We start from the raw sequence: 19,294 nt of genomic DNA, 5'->3' as shown, positions 1-19,294 counted from the left end.
CAAACGCAGCTAAGCCAGCCTGTGTGTCTCTGACAGTGCCTGTGCTCTCTCCCTGGGCCTTTGCTGTGTAATCCAACTAATTCTGCTTCTAGCCCCCCTTGCTGGTCCTCCCAGCTCACCTTGCACGTAAGGCACACTCTGGGACAAGGTAGAGGGGAGGAAGGGTGGTTGGGAGCCCCTCCTGGGGACTCTGATTTCTGGCAGGGCTGCTGTGTTCCTCTTTTACCTTTAACTTGTGTATTGCTGTCCATAGCTGTAAATATTGTACCTCTCTGCTTGTCTCTTGTGCTAAGCTGTGAATAGAAAGCTTCATTCCTTCACTTCCACCCAGCTGAGTCTAGTCTGGGTGATTCCATAAGGGGGGGGGCAGGGAACTCCCAAACCACCCCAGCAGCCTGTCCCAGGGCTGTCACCCTCACTATAAAGATGTTTCTCCTCGTGTTGAAGTGAAACCTTCTGTGCTCCAGTTTGTATCCGTTGCTCCTTGTCCCATTACTGTGCACCATCAAAAAGAGACTGGGCCTCTCCGCTTGACACCCCCTCAGGTATTTATAGACATACAGGTATGGTTAACTACTACACAGTAGATTAACTGGGCTTTCAAGGGTCAGTGCTCAGCTCCTTCTGAGTACTGTCACCTCTGGTGATTCCAACTGATCAGAGCAGTAAGTGTAGACATCCTACACTGTGTCTTGCCAACAGCACAGGGCTCTTAGCTCTGCCTCATCTCTGCAACAAGCCAGCTGCAGAGACAGGGCAGCACAAACTGGTGAACTGAATGTCAGGAGAATAATCCTTCCCTGAAGGGGTTCCCAAACATTGGAATGGTCTGCCCAGGGCAGTCCTGGAGTCACCATCCCTGGGGGTGTTTAAGCAGCCTGTGGACCTGGCACTCGGCGACATGGTTTAGTATTGACCTTTCAGTGCTGGGTTGAGGGATTGACTTGATGATCTCTGAGGTGTTTCCCAACCTGGCTGGATGCTGTGGCTCTGTGGATTGCTATCCCATGGGGAGGTGCTGCCTGTTAGCCACACTACCCACGACTTGGCTTACACTCCTCTGCATCAAAATCTCAGCTCAGTACAGCAAGGCTAAAGGATGTGAGACGCTTCAGCGTAATCTATTCTGAAGTGACCTCGGGCTGGCAGGGTATTTTGGAAGATGGATGTGCCTTCAAGCAGATGTATCCTCAAAAAGCATGTAGGCAAAAATAGCTGTGTGTAAGTGGAAGCTGTAATTGCTCTGTCAGTCCCTGCCTTACCTCTACGTGATACTGCGACGTTTCGGATATGCTGCTGGCGCTGTCCCGTGCATAATTCTTCCTTTGTTCTAGAGGTGGGAGGGAAAGAAAGAGGAATTATTTGTTCAACTTCTTATCTCACTGCTTTGAATACTTCTCCTGAGATATTTAAGGCTGTGGTAAGTTTCTGTATTTTGACAAAGAAAAACCTTCAGCCTGCCACACAGGCTCATAGGATGTTGGGAGCTGGAAGGAACCCAAGGAGATCATCCAGTCCAACCCCTCTGCCAGAGCAGGACCACACAATCTAGCTCAGGGCACACAGGAACACATCCAGACAGGCCTGGAAAGGCTCCAGAGAAGGAGACTCCACAACCTCTCTGGGCAGCCTGTGCCAGTGCTCTGGGACCTTTACAGTCAAGAAGTTGCCCCTTGTGTTGAGCTGGAACCTCCTGTGCTGCAGCTTCCATCCATTGCTCCTTGTCCTATCCCAGGGAGCAGTGAGCAGAGCCTGTCCTCCCCCTCCTGACCCCCAACCCTCAGATAGTTACAGACATTGATTAAATCCCCTCTCAGTCTTCTCTTCTCCAGACTAAACAGCCCCAGGTCCCTCAGCCTCTCCTCACCAGGCAGTGCTTCAGTCCCCTCATCAGCCTCGTAGCTCTCCACTGGACCCTTTACAGCAGTTCCTGTCCCTCTTAAACTGAGGAGCCCAAAGCTGAAGGCAGTACTCAAGATGAGGTCTCAGCAGGGCAGAGTAGAGGGGGAGGAGAACCTCCCTTGATCTGCTGGACACACTCTGCTTAATGCAGCCCAGCATCCCACTGCCCTTCTTGGTCACAGGGGCACAATGCTGTCCTTTAAAGTGCAGCTGTGGGAGACCAAAGTTAGCTTAAACTTCAATGATCTGTTAACAATTTAGATGTTTCTCCAAGTGGTAATACACCTCAGGATCCCAGGGTCCAGCACAAGGGTCAGATTCTAGTTGACTGGCCAGGGCTGGGTGCTAGGTTGGACTGGATGAGCTTGGGGGTCTCTTCCAACCTGGCTGATTCTATGTTAGCAGAGAGCTGATGAGTGCCACTTGTCTCATCACAGTCAGTCTGGAGGGCAGCAGTGTTCTGACTGAAAATGCTTCATGGGGAAGCCTGATTACTTAATTCACTGCCATGCCACTTTGGTAGCAATATGGTAAGGGGCAGCAGGCTTAGTGCATTTGTAGGAAAGCAAAACAAATATATCCAGAACTCTGATATTTACATAATTCTCATGTTAAAGCAGCAAAACAACCAAGCCACACACAGAACAGAGCCCAATCATCATTTGTTTTGTCCTAAAGTATTCTATTTGGCAAGTTAGAAACATCCATGGAAAGGAGATAAAACCCAACCCAATGCAAAAACCCAGGAGAGGGCAACACACACCAAATCTGCTGAAGAGAAATCATTTTTCAGCTAACAAAACACAATGCTGCAAAAGCAGAAACGTTACTGGCCTTTTACTATGTGCCACAGATGAAAGCAGGAGGGGGGGAAGGGACTAAACAAGATGAAAATGCAACACAGAATCAAGCAGGTTGGAAGAGACCTCCCAGCTCAGCCAGTCCAACCTAGTTTCTGTCCTTCTATATCTGGTAGAAAAACAGAGAGCAAGATTTCTTGTCCTTCCTCTCTGAGAAAGACACTATCATTTAAAATGCCTGCTTCTGGCAAGTGTTGGCTTTTCACTAACTGCATCTGTGGAGTTTTACTGGCTCTGTGTGTGAGCAGTGTGGCTGCCAGTGCCTGGTGCTACCTTCTAGATGCCTTTGTTTGTGTAAGTAGTCAGATATATTTTGGCACATAGCAGGTGAAATCCAGATTTCCTCATCTACATATACATCCTTTCCCCCAAAACCTCATAGCTGGTCGTAGAATCAAGCAGGTTGGAAGAGAGCTCCAAGCTCAGCCAGTCCAACCTAGCACCCAGCCCTGGCCAAGCAACCAGACCATGGCACTAAGTGCCTCAGCCAGGCTTGGCTTCAACACCTCCAGGCACTGCCACTCCACCACCTCCCTGGGCAGCCCATTCCAATGCCAATCACTCTCTCTGCCAACAACTTCCTCCTAACTTCCAGCCTAGACCTCCCCTGCCACAACTTCACACTGTGTCCCCTCCTTCTCTTGCTGCTTGCCTGGCAGCAGAGCCCAACCCCACCTGGCTACAGCCTCCCTTCAGGGAGCTGCAGGCAGCAATGAGCTCTGCCCTGAGCCTCCTCTTCTGCAGGCTGCACACCCCCAGCTCCCTCAGCCTCTCCTCACAGGGCTGTGGCTCCAGGACCCTCCCCAGCCCTGCTGCCCTTCTCTGGACACCTTCCAGTACCTCAACATCTCTCTTGTGTGCTCCACAACCTCCCTGGAGATGTTCAAGTGCAGGTTGTATGAGGCCTTGAGCAACTTGTTCTAGCGGGAGGTGTCCCTGCCTATGGCAGAGGGTTGGAACTGGCTGAGCTTTGAGTTCCCTTCCAACCCAAACCATTCTATGATTCTATGACTCCAACTCCTCAGTGCTGTTTCTGCTTTTGCAGCATGTTACCCACAGTAGCTTTTTGGTTCCTTGGCTCTTTCACCACAGCAGAGAGCAGCAGACATGCACACCCAACAGAACAGCCAGCAAAGCACCACTGTCTGATCTGCTACCTTTCTTTTTCTGTTTGGATGATGACCTGAAGAAGTAAACTCCATCTGTTCCTAGCAAAACAAGGGAATTAAGGAGCAGTATCTAGTTTAACCCCACAGAATTCTTTGCATCTCCAAGGGGATCAGTAGCAGTCTCCTGGCATGGACTGTAACTGATAGTTCAATGCTTTCCAGTGAGAAAGAAAACATGCTTTAAATGACAAAAATCCCTGCTTTCAATTAGCATTTCATCAAATACTCACTTTTGACTTTCATTAACTTCCTTTATGTGAACTATGATGGTTTGGCTGTTCCCTGCCCCCCACACACACTTAAGAAAATCACCCAGACTAGGCTCAGCTGAGCTGGAAACTGAATGAAGCTTAGCACAATACACAGGCAGGTGTCTACAATCTCCACAGCCATAGACAGAAGTGCAGGAGTTAAAGTAATACAGAAACACAGCAGCCCTGCCAGAAACCAGAGTCCCCAGGAGAGACTCCCAACCACCCTTCCACCTTCTGCCTGCCCTTCTGCCTTAACCCAGACTTTGCCTTATGTTCAAGGTGAGTTTGGAGAGTCAGTCAGGGGGTTAGGAAGAAGAAGGGCTTAGTCAGGCAGCAAGTTAGGTTAGAGAGAGAAGTGCAGCCCAAAGCCAGAGAGCAAACTCTGCCATCTATGTTTGTGTTCTTGTTCTTATCCACCTCAGCAAGCCTCTGAGTGCAGCAGCCAGCACCACTGGTTCCTTTCACAGCCTAGCATCTAATTCCTCTCACCAAAATATCCCAGCTGGGCCTAAACCAGCACATGAACAAAAAATGCCCTTTTTTAAGGCTATCAAATTAAAGATAAGAAACTTTACATCCACTCTAAGACTTATAAGCCCTGCAAACAATACCAGCTGGGGTTGTTTGGCTAGGGCTGGCTGCTAGGTTGGACTGGATGAATTTGGAGGTCTCTTCCAACCTGATTCTATGATTCTATATTGATTGGCCAGGGCTGGGTGCTAGGTTGGACTGGGTGAGCTTGGAGGTCTCTTCCAACCTGGCTGATTCTATGTTGGTTGGCTGGGGCTGGGTGCTAGGTTGGACTGGATGAGCTTGGAGGTCTCTTCCAACCTCCGTGATTCTATGTTGATTGGCTGGGGCTGGGTGCTAGGTTGGACTGGATGAGCTTGGAGGTCTCTTCCAACCTGCCTGATTCTATGTTGGTTGGCTGGGGCTGGGTGCTAGGTTGGACTGGATGAGCTTGGAGGTCTCTTCTAACCTCCTTGATTCTATGTTGATTGGCTAGGGCTGGGTGCTAGGCTGGACTGGGTGAGCTTGGAGGTCTCTTCTAACCTGCCTGATTCTATGATGATTCTATGAAACAGACCAAGACCTGACACAGGTAGAGGGTGCAGAAGAATTCAAAAGCAGAGAACAAGTGAGGTTTTTTGCAAGAGCTGGCTTGCTTTGCTTCACAGAAATCCTGTCCTAAGACAGGAAATCCAGGAGCATGCACAACACTGATTAACACATCCTCTTCCACCGAGCACAGCAGCACTCACAATAGACACCATGGCAAGGCTCTCAGCACGCTGTGTCAGGGTGAGAACAATAGTGTTTATGCAAGAGATAGAGCCTTCTGAATGCCAATCAAGTCTCTGCTTGCCTGCATTTCAGGGGATCTCCTCAGCTCCAAAGCTCTGCATTTTAAATTAGACCAGAATTGTAACAAGCACCTCAATAAAATTCCCAATTAGCAAAAGCCAATCTGTCTCTGTGTTAATGAACATGAAAGTATGGTCACCTGGGCTGGGTTGAGGCCAGGTGGAATGTTTGAATGACAAAAAGTAGATGCTAGGCTGTGAAAAGGCAACAATGGTGATGGCTGCTTCACTCATAGGCTTACTGAGGTGTATCAAAACAAGAATACCAAACACAGATAAGACAGAGTGTGTGTGTATCTGTCTGTCTGTCTCTGTCTCCCTGGGCTGCTTCTGTGTAACTAATCCTTCTGCTTCTAACTCCCCTTTGCTGACCATCCAAACTCACCTTGCATGTAAGGCAAAGTCTGGGACAAGGTAGAGGGGTGGGGAGAAGATGGAAGTGTGTTTAGGAGCCCCTCCTGGGCACTCTGGTTTCTGGGAGGGCTGTTGAGTTTCTCTATTACCTTTAACCTGCATATTGCTGTCTATAGCTGCAAATATTGTGACTATCTGCTTGTATTTTGTGTTGAGCTGTGAATATAAAGCTTCATTCCTTCACTTCCAGCTGGCTGAGCCTAGTCGGGGTGATTTCATAAGAGTGGGGGGGAAGGGAACTCCCAAACCATCACATCACCACAACAGCCAACAGTCCACACTGAGTTTGGCATCAACTCCTATTTACTCATTTACTTCTTTTGTGCAGGTAGAATGATTATTAGAACCTGTTTGAGATCCAAGTCACCATTTAGAATAGAATATTTCAGTTGAAAAGGAACCACAGGCATCACCTAGTTGTATGACCTAGGGATACAGGCATCATCTAGCTGTATGGCTAGGGACACAGGCATTATCTAGTTGTATGACCTGGGGATACAGGCATCATCTAGCTGTATGGCCTAGGGATACAGGCATAATCTAGTTGTATGGCCTAGGGATACAAGGATAAAGGCATCATCTAGCTGTAGGGCCTAGGGATACAGGCATCATCTAGCTGTAGGGCTTAGGGACACAGGGATAATCCAACTGTATGACCTATGGATACAAGGATACAGGCACCATCTAGCTGTAGGGCTTAGGGACACAGGGATAATCTAGCTATATGGCCTAGGGATACAAGGATAAAGGCATCATCTAGCTGTATGGCCTAGGAATACAAGGATAAAGGCATCATAGAACCAACCAGGTTGGAAGAGACCTTCAAGCTCACCAGTCCAACCTGTCACTCAGCCCTATCCAGTCAACTAGACCATGGCACTAATGCCCTGTCCAAGGCAAGGTCCCTCTGCAGGGCTCTCCTACCCTCCAACAGCTCCACAGCTGCTCCTGGTTTGGTGTCATCTGCAAACTGCCTGATGCTGGACTCAATCCCCTGGTCCAGATCATCAGTAAAGATATTGACCAGGACTGTGCTCAGCACTGATCCCTGGGGCACAGCACCTAGTGCCAGCTGCCAACTGGATGTGGCTCCATTCACCACCACTCTCTGGGCCCAGCACTCCAGCCAGTTCTTGACCCATACCAGAGTGAACTTGTCCAAGCCACAAGCTGCCAGCTTGGCCAGGAGCTGCTTGTGGCAGACGGTGTCAAAGGCTTGTGGAAGCTGTCCCAAAGAGGGCAGGAAACTGCTCAGTGCTACTGGAATTTGATTCATTAAACTGCTTATGATAAAAGATTTTATTTATGATTGATTTCTAACCAGTGTCAGCATTTTATTTGAGATCCATGGGACTGAAAAGGTAGAAAGCAGACTGGAGAGGTCTGTTTTTCACATTTTCTTTTCTGTGTATGTGTATGGAATGCACACATTTTAGTGCATTTAACAGATTCCCTTCTAACTCAATACACAGATATGATTTTTATGTTTTTAAGCTGTAAAAGTGGAGTATTCTATGTTGTTTGGCTTTGATAAAACCTGGCAAGGTAATGCCTGGAGCCTGACAAGCATCCTTGTCTGGGAAGACTTTTGAATGTGGCTTGGACTAAATCACCCAGCAGTGGGTATCAACAGGTGAAGACTGCTCCTATGGGACCACTTGATCATGAGCTCAGTTTCTTCCAAGCACAGTAAAATCATAGAATCAACCAGATTGGAAGAGCCCTCCAAGCTCATCCAGTCCAACCTAGCACCCAGCCCTGTCCAGTCACCCAGACCATGGCACTAAGTGCCTCACATCCAGTCTTGAACACCTCCAAGGATGGTGACTCCACCACCTCCCTAGGCAGCCCATTCCAATGGCCTAAGTAATGACAGTTATTACTGGCATTAAGTGTCTATATAGATATGTATGTGTGCACATATATGTCTTAAAGCATGGAATTTATCTGTAGTCCCAGTGCTAAGGTGATTCAGGATCGTTCAGTTCTTCGATCGCCAAGCAGAGGGTTGGCTGCAGTGCCGCTGAGAGACGAGGCTGGAGTTTTATTGATGTTACAGATAGCTCAGTTAACAGCTAGGCTGGAGCTGTCATCATCTCCTAGGTAGTGATAGAAAAGCTTCCTTACAAGTGCCTTTTTTTGCTGTGTCACATAATTCCTTTGTTTTCCCTGATTTCCATCCTGCAACAAACCATTTTCTAGCCGCGTGATAAATCTCTCGCTGAACTGGGAGGGAAGGTGACCTCTGCTCACTCTTAAGGGATTGATTTTATCATGTACTTCGTGATCTCTCCCTCTGAAAAGGGATCTGACTTGTGCTGTCATCTGTTTTTCCAGCATTGGCTTCTCCATCTGTCTTCTGCAGCTCTGCTTGCAAGGAGATGTGCAGTGTCAAGTTGATAGCAGCAGACAGGGCTGTGCCGGCGGTTGGGCAGCCTGCAGCATGGTGTGCAGCAGCCCCATGCCCCAGGAGCAGTGAGCCAGTGGTTCAGCACACGTTTTTAGGCTTGAAAGGTGTAACTGAAAGTGTCTTCACTGCACCAGAAAAGAGAGGGTGTCCTATACAAGGAGTTTACACTGCCCTGGCAGGGATTAGGTGCTGCAGTTGATCTGTCGTGTTTATACTCTCCCGGCAGTGATAAGGTGCAAGCAGGGAAGCTGCCTCTGCAGTTTTGCATTGCTCAAATACCTCACTCAGGACAAGAGTTTGAGTGCAATAAATTCAAGGAGACCACCAGCAGATCACAGACCAAGCAGACAAGCCTGTTAGAAGCAGCCATCCATGCAACATGCTTGTATTGCTGGGTGCTTACGTTGATTCAACTGACAATTGGCTCCTAAACAATGCACTTTGCAGCTGGTTCTACAGGGAGCAACTTGGGCATAAATCCACAACACTCAAGTTTTAGCCTCCCTCCCAGATGTGTATGTCTCATCTCCTGCACTGATCTCAGGGATCAGTGCTGAGCCTGGTCCTGTCCAATATCTTTATTGATCATCAGGACCAGGGGATTGAGTCCAGCAGCAGTAAGTGTGCAGATGACACCAAGCTAGGAGCAGCTGTGGATGTGTTGGAGGGGAAGAGAGCCCTGCAGAGGGACATTGACAGGCTGCATGGGTGGACAGAGGCCAATGGGAGGAGACTGAACAAGGCCAAGTGCAGGGTTCTACACTTTGGCCACAACAACCCCAAGCAGCACTACAGGCTGGGGACAGAGTGGCTGAGAGGAGCCAGGCAGAGAGGGAACAGAGATGCTGGGAGAGAGGAGCTGAAGATGACGCAGCAGTGTCCAGGTGGGCAGCAGAGCCAATGGCATCCTGGGCTGGCTCAGGAGCAGTGTGGCCAGCAGGACAAGGGAGGTTATTCTGCCCCTGTGTTCAGCACTGCTCAGGCCACCCCTTGAGTGCTGTGTCCAGTTCTGGGCTCCTCAACTCAAGAGAGATGTTGAGGTGCTGGAAGGTGTTGAGAGAAGGGCAGCAAGGCTGGGGAGGGGCCTGGAGCACAGCCCTGTGAGGAGAGGCTGAGGGAGCTGGGGGTGTGCAGCCTGCAGAAGAGGAGGCTCAGGGCAGAGCTCATTGCTGTCTGCAGCTCCCTGAAGTGAGGCTGGAGCCAGGTGGGGTTGGGCTCTGCTGCCAGGCAAGCAGCAACAGAAGAAGGGGACACAATGTGAAGTTGAGCCAGGGGAGGTCTAGGCTGGATGTTCTGAGGAAGTTGTTGTCAGAGAGAGTGATTGGCATTGGAATGGGCTGCCCAGGGAGGTGGTGGAGTTGCTTTCTGTGGAGGTGTTGAATCCAAGCCTGTCTGGGGCACTTAGTGCCATGGTCTGGTTGACTGGATAGGGCTGGGTGCTAGGCTGGCCTGGCTGAGCTTGGAGGTCTCTTTCAACCTGCTTGATTCTATATCCCTGTCACTATGAGGGAAGAAAAGACATGTGTGGGGGGCAGCAGAGCAGTAATATGGTTGCTAAAATGAAAAAACAAAATCTATTTAATTTGCCTTGATTATACTAAAGGTCTTAGGTGCTCTCCTTGTTTCCTCCAGTTCATACATCTGGTGATACCAACAGCCAAATTCTTTATGCATGCAAAACAGGGCAGCAGCATTAAAATGTGCAAACTCCTCTCTAAAAGCAGTGCCAATATATCTCCACTTGGACCTCCAGGATAATTGAGTCTTCTACTTCATTCAGTTCCTGGCAAGTGCAACTACAGCACTATGATAGATCTACCAGCAATGGAAGTGAAGCAAAGATCACCCATTCATCTACAGGAGCCATCAGGCAAGCATTCTTAATTAGGACTTGAATTCAATTAAATATTTCAGCATTAAAATGTTGCTTACCATTACATACACCTCCAATTTACTCCCCTGTCCTCATTTTCTACTGATGTACAACTACATGTATGAAGTGGAACAGAGAGACTGCAAATGCCTGCCCTACAAAGTCAAAAGGGAGTACCTGGCATAAAGACAGTCTGAGTTGCAACAGAACAAGGGGACACAGTGTGAAGTTGTGCCAGGGCAGGTCTAGGCTGGATGTTCTGAGGAAGTTGTTGGCAGAGAGAGTGATTGGCATTGGAATGGGCTGCCCAGGGAGGTGGTGGAGTGGCTGTGCCTGGAGGTGTTGAAGCCAAGCCTGGCTGGGGCACTTAGTGCCATGGTCTGGTTGCTTGGCCAGGGCTGGGTGACAGTTGGGCTGGCTGAGCTTGGAGTTGTCTGGGAAACTTAAATCAGATCAACACAGACTCAAAAGCTGTGGTCATCTGGGTTCTAGGGCTTTGGGTGTTTTACCCCTTTTCCCTCTCTACATCTAATCCCTTTCTTTCCAAAGGGAAGGAGAGGGGAAGCCATCCTGTTATTGCATTGGTTCTGTTAGGTTTGGAGTCTCTGGGAAGCTTACTTGAGAGCAATACATTAACAACATCAAACCTAATTTCCATTAAATCCTTTTGTCAAACAAGAATGATACTGTAAAAGCCTTTTCTGCTAGCAGGGGATACAGCTGGGGGAGGAGCAGGGAGATGCAGGTCATGAACAAAAGCTAGACCCCCAAATGCCTTCTCTCTGGGACATAACCCATAAGCCTCTGGGATCACTTTGAGTTTTGTGATAAATGCTTTATACATTCCTGCCTTAAAAACGAGCAGGTGTGACTGTTCTGCTTAGTGAGCCATAAAACATTGTCTAGCTAGCTTAGTCAGACTGGGTAGGAATAAAACAACCTCCTTCTTCAGTTCTGCTGGCAGAGGCACCCACGTGTCTGCACACACACTGCCAGTCCTGCAGGCATGGAACACTCCCACCACATCACTCTCAACGTTTGAACAGCAATGTTAGCACAGACAGTTCAGAGACTTCATGCTGCCTTACCATAAAGAGCTTTTGCACTTGTTCTGGAATTCTGCTCCCTCTCTGCCTGAGAAAACGTTGGGGAGCCATAGCCACTGAAAGAAAACACTGAGGGTTAATGTCTGTAGAGATGCATTTGCCACACAGAAACAGGCAGTGAAAACAAAGCCCTCCCCTTACCTACAGCTGCACACACCTGCAACGACTGCCTGGGGCACTTAGTGCCATGGTCTGGTTGATTGGCCAGGCCTGGGTGCTAGGTTGGATGCGCTTGGAGGTCTCTTCCAACCTGTCTGGTTCTATGAAGGTTGCTAGCAGATGCAATGACACTGGGTACCTGTTCTGCACTGAGTACAACCTGGCTGATCCTATGAAGGTTGCTAGCAGATGCAATGACACTGGGTACCTGTTCTGCACTGAGTACAACCTGGCTGATCCTATGAAGGTTGCTAGCAGATGCAATGACACTGGGTACCTGTTCTGCACTGGCAGTACAACCTGGCTGATCCTATGAAGGTTGCTAGCAGATGCAATGACACTGGGTACCTGTTCTGCACTGAGTACAACCTGGCTGATCCTATGAAGGTTGCTAGCAGATGCAATGACACTGGGTATCTGTTCTGCACTGGAAGTACAACCTGGCTGATCCTATGAAGGTTGCTAGCAGATGCAATGACACTGGGTACCTGTTCTGCACTGGCAGTACAACCTGGCTGATCCTATGAAGGTTGCTAGCAGATGCAATGACACTGGGTACCTGTTCTGCACTGGCAGTACAACCTGGCTGATCCTATGAAGGTTGCTAGCAGATGCAATGACACTGGGTACCTGTTCTGCACTGGCAGTACAACCTGGCTGATCCTATGAAGGTTGCTAGCAGATGCAATGACACTGGGTATATGTTCTGCACTGGCAGTACAACCTGGTCGATTCTATGACACTATGAGGAAGTTATTTACAGCCTAATCTCCCCCAGCACAACTTGAGTCTATGTCCTCTTGTTCTGTTGCTGGTTGCCTGGGAGAAGAGACCAACCCCACCTGGCTACAACCACCCTTCAGGTAGCTGTAGACAGCAATGAGGTCACCTCTGAGCCTTCACTTAGGCTGGAAGCCCTTCTGAGCTCTTTTATGTTGCATTCACAGAATCACAGAATCATCCAGGTTGGAAGAGACCTCCAAGCTTATCCAGTCCAACCTAGCACCCAGCCCCATCCAATCAACTAGACCATGGCACTAAATGCCCCATCCAGTCACACAACATCACACACAAGGGGTGTGTGGCATAGATAGAAACACTATTATAATGTAAGCAATGAAAATCTCAATAGCAACAACAACTATGGCAAAGGCTCAGCAGGAGCCTTTTAGTTTGGTTTTTGTCTCTGCATACACAACTGTAACACATATGTCATTGTAACTGCTCTTCCTTCACAGAGAGAGTGATTGCAAGCATTTTTAATTAGGACTTGAATTCAATTAAATATTTCAGCAGTAAAAATGTTGCTTACCATTACATACACCTCCAATTTACTCCCCTGTCCTCATTTTCTACTGATGTACAACTACATGTATGAAGTGGAACAGAGAGACTGCAAATGCCTGCCCTACAAAGTCCAAAGGGAGAACCTGACATAGAGACAGTCTGAGTTGCAACAGAACAAGGGGACACAGTGTGAAGTTGTGCCAGGGGAGGTCTGGGCTGGATGTAAGGAGGAAGTTGTTGGCAGAAAGAGTGATTGGCATTGGAATGGGCTGCCCAGGGAGGTGGTGGAGTTGCTGTGCCTGGAGGTGTTGAAGCCAAGCCTGGCTGGGGCACTTAGTGCCATGGTCTGGTTGCTCTGCCTGGGCTGGGTGCTAGGTTGGACTGGGTGCTAGGTTGGAGGTCTCTTCCAACCTGGTTGATTCTATGCTTCCACAAAGGACTTAAAAGGATTACTACTCCCTCCAACAAATGAAAAAGCAATCCAGCTCCCTTCTAATGTAACAAGAAGACCGAGACATGGACAAAGTCACTTTATGGGGACCACACCACGAGAAGCAGATGCCAGCACAGCTGCCTGTGCCATAGAGGCACACTGGCAATAAGATGAGGTCAATACTCATTAGTGCTGTGAATCAGCCAAGCACAATGCTTCTGACAGAGGGGGAGCATCCTCTTATCTTAGGCAAGGTAACACTTGCAGGTAACAGTTGTGCAGTGCTGTTCACTGGGAGCCAATACTTGCTCACAGGTGGAAAAGGCAGCCTCATCTTTTATGCATAAAGGTGCATTCACTCAGAGCTAAGCTGAAACATCTCAGCCACACAAAGGTCTCTCTAAATAATAGCATAAGAATGTTATGGCTACAGCAATTTATTTTTCTGTTCCAAATAATTCCATTCAGTAATGCAGCTTTAGCCTTGCACTAATCCAAGGGAAAAAAAACAAATGAGTCAGATCATACAAGCATAGAATGGTTTAGGTTGGAAGGGAGCTCAAGGCTCAGCCAGTTCCAACCCCCTGCCATAGGCAGGGACACCTCCCACTAGAACAGGTTGCTCAAGGACTCATCCAACCTGCACTTGAACATCTCCAGGGAGCTTGTGGAGCACAGAAGCACCCAATGTGACCAAAGATCACATTGGGTGATTCTGTGCTTCACAACCTCTCTGGGCAACCTGTGCCAGAGCCTCATCACCCTCACTGCAAACAACCATTTCCTGACATCCAGTTGCAATCTCCCCTCTGCCACTTCAAACCCATTCCTCCTCATCCTGTCATTACAAGACCTTGTCAATAGTCCCTCCTCAGCCCTCCTGTAGCCTCCTTCAGACACTCAAGGCCACTCCAAGGTCTCCTCAAAGCCTTCTCTTCTCCAGGCTGCAGAGCCACAACTCTCTCAGCCTGTCCCTAGAGCACAGCTGCTGCAGCCCTCTTAGCATCTTGGTGCCCTCCTCTGGGCTGGCTCCAGCACTTCCATGTCCTTCTTGTGTTGGGGGCTCCAGAACTGCACCCAGGACTGCAGGTGGGGTCTGAGGAGAGCAGAGCCAAGGGGCAGAATCCCCTCCCTTGCCCTGCTGCCCACACTGCTCTTGCTGCAGCCCAGCACAGGGTTGCTGTCTGGGCTGCACTCACCCAGATGACAGCTGTGAGTTTGGTTACATGGTCTGGGAAGTGCACAGCCATCTGCAGAAATTGCCTTGGTATTATTCCAATGGGATCTACTAATTATAAGTGTATCAGAAACTGAAAGTGTAAGAAGAGCACACAACATTTCCAGCCATAAAAGGGAAGTGCCAAAGGCATAACCTTACTTTGTTTGAGGAAAATAGCTTCCATATCCACCAGGAGGGGTGTTTGATATATGCCCATTCATTCTTCTGGTCACTTCCTGAGGGAAACAGCCTGGGAAAAGAAGCAGCAGCACATGAATTGAAGTCTCCTGAAAGATGAAGGTTTAACACAGATGTAACACACAGCTAATGAGAGAATGATGCTTGGAATGGAAAAAGGAACCACATCTACAAGTCAAATTATTTCACAGTATCATAGAACAGAATCATAGAATCAAGCAGGTTGGAAGAGAGCTCCAAGCTCAGCCAGTCCAACCTAGCACCCAGCCCTGGCCAATCAACCAGACCATGGCACTAAGTGCCCCAGCCAGGCTTGGCTTCAACATCTCCAGCCACAGAATCTCCACCACCTCCCTGGGCAGCCCATTCCAATGCCAATCACTCTCTCTGACAACAACTTCCTCAGAACATCCAGCCTAGACCTCCCCTGGCACAACTTCACACTGTGTCCCCTTGTTCTGTTGCTGCTTGCCTGGCAGAAGAGACCAACCCCACCTGGCTACAGCCTCCCTTCAGGGAGTTGCAGACAGCAATGAGCTCTGCCCTGAGCCTCCTCTGCTGCAGGCTGCACACCCCCAGCTCCCTCAGCCTCTCCTCCCAGGGCTGTGCTCCAGGCCCCTCCCCAGCCTTGCTGCCCTTCTCTCAACACCTTCCAGCACCTCAACATCTCTCTTGAAATGAGGAGCCCAGAACTGGACACAGCACTCAAGGGGTGGCCTGAGCAGTGCTGAGCACAGGGGCAGAAGAACCTCCCTTGTCCTGCTACCCACACTGCTCCTGAGCCAGCCCAGGATGCCATTGGTTCTGCTGCCCACCTGGGCTCACTGCTGCCTCATCCTCAGCTACTCTGCACCGTGGTGGTGCCTTATTTGCATTGTGGTGATGCCATAAAGAGACATTACAGAACTTCTCGGGGTTGCAGTTATTGCTTCAGATAATTTACAACTCGGTGAATGAAGCTATTGTTGTTGGTACAATTCTCTTTAGGATCAGCTCTGGAAAGAAAAGGCTGACTGAAGAGAGAACAGCAGCTACTGCAGAAGTGAACAAGATGTTCCAAATGGCAACTTTCATAGCAGCCACGCTTGATTTTAACTGTCTGGTCATGACTTGCAAGTGAAGTGACCTTTTGGTACCTCCTCTATGAAACTTAACAGCTGAATTGCTAGAAAGATGCATTATGAAAACAGAAGAGTTGCTAGCACAAAAGGAAACTTGGTGAAGTATTCTGGGACTTAAAAATGCCCTTCTGTCTAACATCTAACATGCTGCCAGCTCAGCGTGCCAGGTGAAACCTCTCCTGCTGGCCACACTGCTCCTGAGCCAGCCCAGGATGCCATTGGCTCTGCTGCCCACCTGGGCACTGCTGCCTCACCTTCAGCTCCTCTCTCCCAGCATCCCCAGCTCCCTCTCTGCCTGGCTGCTCTCAGCCACTCTGTCCTCAGCCTCTAGCACTGCTTGAAGTTGCTGTAGCCAAAGTGTAGAACCCTGCACTTGGCCTTGTTCAATCTCATCCCATTGGCCTCTGCCCACCCATCCAGCCTGGCCAGGTGCCTCTGCAGGGCTCTCCAACCCTCCAACAGCTCCACAGCTGCTCCTAGCTTGGTGTTTACTTTTTCTTGCTTGGTTCTTTTGGTTTGAGATGTTTTTAAAGGTTTTTTTTCCACACCTTTGATTGCTCCTTGCCAAACACACATACATTTTACTTCCATTTCTGCTGCACATGTCCACAAGTATCTCCTGTGCTAGCCTGCTCATCTGTCCTAAGCCAGCTTTACACAGTGCTGTAGTTAGAAGAGGAGGCTCAGGGGTGACCTTATTGCTGTCTACAACTACCTGAGGGGTGGTTGTGGCCAGGAGGAGGTCGCTCTCTTCTCTCAGGTGGCCAGCACCAGAACAAGAGGACACAGCCTCAAGCTACACCAGGAGAAATTTAGGCTGGAGGTGAGGAGAAAGTTCTTCCCTGAGAGAGTCATTGGACACTGGAATGGGCTGCCCGGGGAGGTGGTGGAGTCGCCGTCCCTGGAGCTGTTCAAGGCAGGATTGGACGTGGCACTTGGTGCCATGGTCTGGCCTTGAGCTCTGTGGTAAAGGGTTGGACTTGATGATCTCTGAGGTCTCTTCCAACCTTGGTGCTACTGTGATACTTAGTACTTGCCTTCAGTAGGTTACCTTTATCTTGCCAACTGCTGCTCCAGTCATTAGCTATTACAAGCCTTGGGAAGCCTCCTGACACTGTCCCAATGACTTGGAAGGACACAAATATCCACCTTCTCAGCAGAGTTTGCCAGGTCACTGTGCACTCCCTGTTCCGTTTCAGCAGCTCTGCTGACCAGAGCCACTCACAGTGCACAGCTCACACTGCCATGGAGCTCCTCAGCACTTCCTATCAGCTATTAAATCTTGCTGTCTGCAGCCACTGCTCAATTCTTGCTGCCCTACTTCACAGTCTAACCTGTGATTGGTTTCCTAAGAGTGACCAGATCAAAAAAACTCATATAAATTACACCCATTGCTTTTCAGCATCCTACATTTCCTCACTTGAGAAGCTCAGCATGAGCCAGCAGTGTGCACTTGCAGCCCAGAAAGCCAAGCAGAGCCTGGGCTGCAGCAGCAGAAGTGTGGCCAGCAGGGCCAGGGAGGGGATTCTCCCCTCTGCTGTGACCCCACCTGGAGTACTGCATCCAGTTCTGGAGCCCCTGGGACAAGAGGGATGTGGAGATGCTGGAGTGTGTCCAGAGCAGGGCCAGGAGGATGCTCAGAGGCTGCAGCAGCTCTGCTGTGAGCACAGACTGAAAGAGTTGGGGCTGTGCAGGCATAGCAGGGGGGTTGGAACTGGCTGCTCCTTGTTGTCCCTTCCAGCCCTGACTGATTCTATGATTCTAAACAGCAGATTTTCACCTTGGGGAAGAAAACAACATCTCATGACTAAATATGTTCCCAGTGTAATGTATAACACCACTTGAGGGAAACATAGAAAGCTTTAACTCTGTGTATTGAGTTAAGTGCTAATTAAGACCCCCAAAAGTCAGACATTTTGTCTGTTCTTCACTTCAAAAAAACACTGGCAACCAACCCAGCCTGTTCTGCTGGGTAAGCACAAAGGCTTGAGCTGATATGCAAACATAACACCACTTGCTGCTTGATAGCTGAGTGCAGCCAACAATATTTCCTGTTCCTCACCAAAGATTTCCACTCTTTAGAAAAACAAAGAAGCTTTTAAAATGCCAAGACAACTAACAACCAGTCAGGGTTGGAAGGGACCATAAGGATCAGCCAGCTCCAACCCCCCTGCCATGGGCTGGGACATCCTACCCTAGAGCAGGCTGCCCACAGCCTCAGCCAGCCTGGCCTGAAACACCTCCAGGGATGCACCTCCCTGGGCAACCCATTTCAGGCCCTTGCCACTCTCATGCTCAACAACTTCCTCCTCACCTCTACTCTGACTCTCCCCACCTCCAGCTTTGCTCCATTCCCCCCCACTCCTGGCACTCTCTGACAAACTTCTCTGACTCCCAAAGCCTATGAACTGCTCCTATCCTCAGGTTCACAAAAGCTCCTGAATATGAACACAAACAGATATTTTATACTCATTTTTTATGATGCCACCCAAAATAAGAAGACTTCTAATCACCAGGAAATCCAACACCTTTCAATCTACATGGTAAGGAGTTTCACCTTTAACAATTTAAAGAGGTTTTTTTCCTATTTTTTAATTAAGTGCCTGATGGAGAGAAGGGAAAAAACATTAAAGGACAAGAGAATGTGCAGGGCTTTATTTATAATTCCCTTATGCCAGCTTTCTCTGCTCTATTTCTCATCTTAAATGCTCTTTCATCTCTTCCAACCAGGCCTGCAGCAGAAGTTAACCCCTGCACACAGCAAAGCCATTGTCATCCAGGAGTCTATTAATAAACTCCACTTCCTCTTAAATCTTCCCTTTCACCTCAGCCCAGCACTTTGCAGCAACAGACGTTGGTGTTCCAGACTCTAAGATAAGCACCCTTCAAAATTAGCTGTATGATCCCACTTTGAGAGGCCAAAGAATCACAGATTCAGGCAGGTTGGAAGAGAGCTCCAAGCTCAGCCAGTCCAGCCTAGCACCCAGCCCTGGCCAAGCAACCAGACCATGGCACTAAGTGCCCCAGCCAGGCTTGGCTTCAACACCTCCAGGCACAGCAACTCCACCACCTCCCTGGGCAGCCCATTCCAATGCCAGTCACTCTCTCTGGCAAGAAATCATAGAATCAAGCAGGTTGGAAGAGACCTCCCAGCTCAGCCAGCCCAACCTAGCACCCAGCCCTAGCCAATCAACCAGACCATGGCACTAAGTGCCCCAGCCAGTTTCCTTCTGAAATACCAAGACTTTCCTTGTGAGTACACACAAGAATGGTCACATCTTTCTCAGGATCTTGAGGAGGTAACCATGACTACTCTGAGAAGGAAATATCATAGAATCAGTAAGGCTTGGAAGGGACCACAAGGAGCAGCCAATTCCAACCCCTCTGCCATGGGCACAAACACCCTACCCTAGAGCAGGCTGCACACAGCCTCAGCCAGCCTGGCCTTAAACACCTCCAGCCATGGGGCCTCAACCACCTCCCTGGGCAACCCATTCCAGCCTCTCACCACTCTCATGCTCAACA

General features: G+C 49.1%; 1 protein-coding gene across 14 annotated transcripts in view; it reads right to left on the bottom strand.

Annotated features, from left to right (window-relative positions):
• The window catches only part of EPS8 (EGFR pathway substrate 8, signaling adaptor), a 149,422-nt gene that overhangs the window by 57,125 nt on the left and 73,003 nt on the right, over nt 1-19,294 (bottom strand). For 13 of the 14 annotated variants that reach the window (XM_064155604.1, XM_064155603.1, XM_064155613.1 and 10 more), the window contains 3 exons: nt 14,610-14,700; nt 11,335-11,408; nt 1,263-1,330 (listed from right to left, as the gene is read on the bottom strand). In XM_064155604.1, the coding sequence (XP_064011674.1) occupies nt 1,263-1,330; nt 11,335-11,408; nt 14,610-14,671 (204 nt within the window). In that variant the 5' untranslated portion in view covers nt 14,672-14,700. Of the gene's footprint in view, nt 1-1,262; nt 1,331-11,334; nt 11,409-14,609; nt 14,701-19,294 lie in introns of those variants that run through there. The other variant, XM_064155612.1, reaches the window with a different exon arrangement.

Source organism: Pogoniulus pusillus, chromosome 15 (assembly GCF_015220805.1).
Source record: "Pogoniulus pusillus isolate bPogPus1 chromosome 15, bPogPus1.pri, whole genome shotgun sequence".
In the NCBI taxonomy this organism is placed as follows: Eukaryota; Metazoa; Chordata; class Aves; order Piciformes; family Lybiidae; genus Pogoniulus; species Pogoniulus pusillus.
The sequence above is the reverse complement of the archived record's forward strand: the minus strand, read 5'-3'. Positions and strand labels throughout refer to the sequence as shown.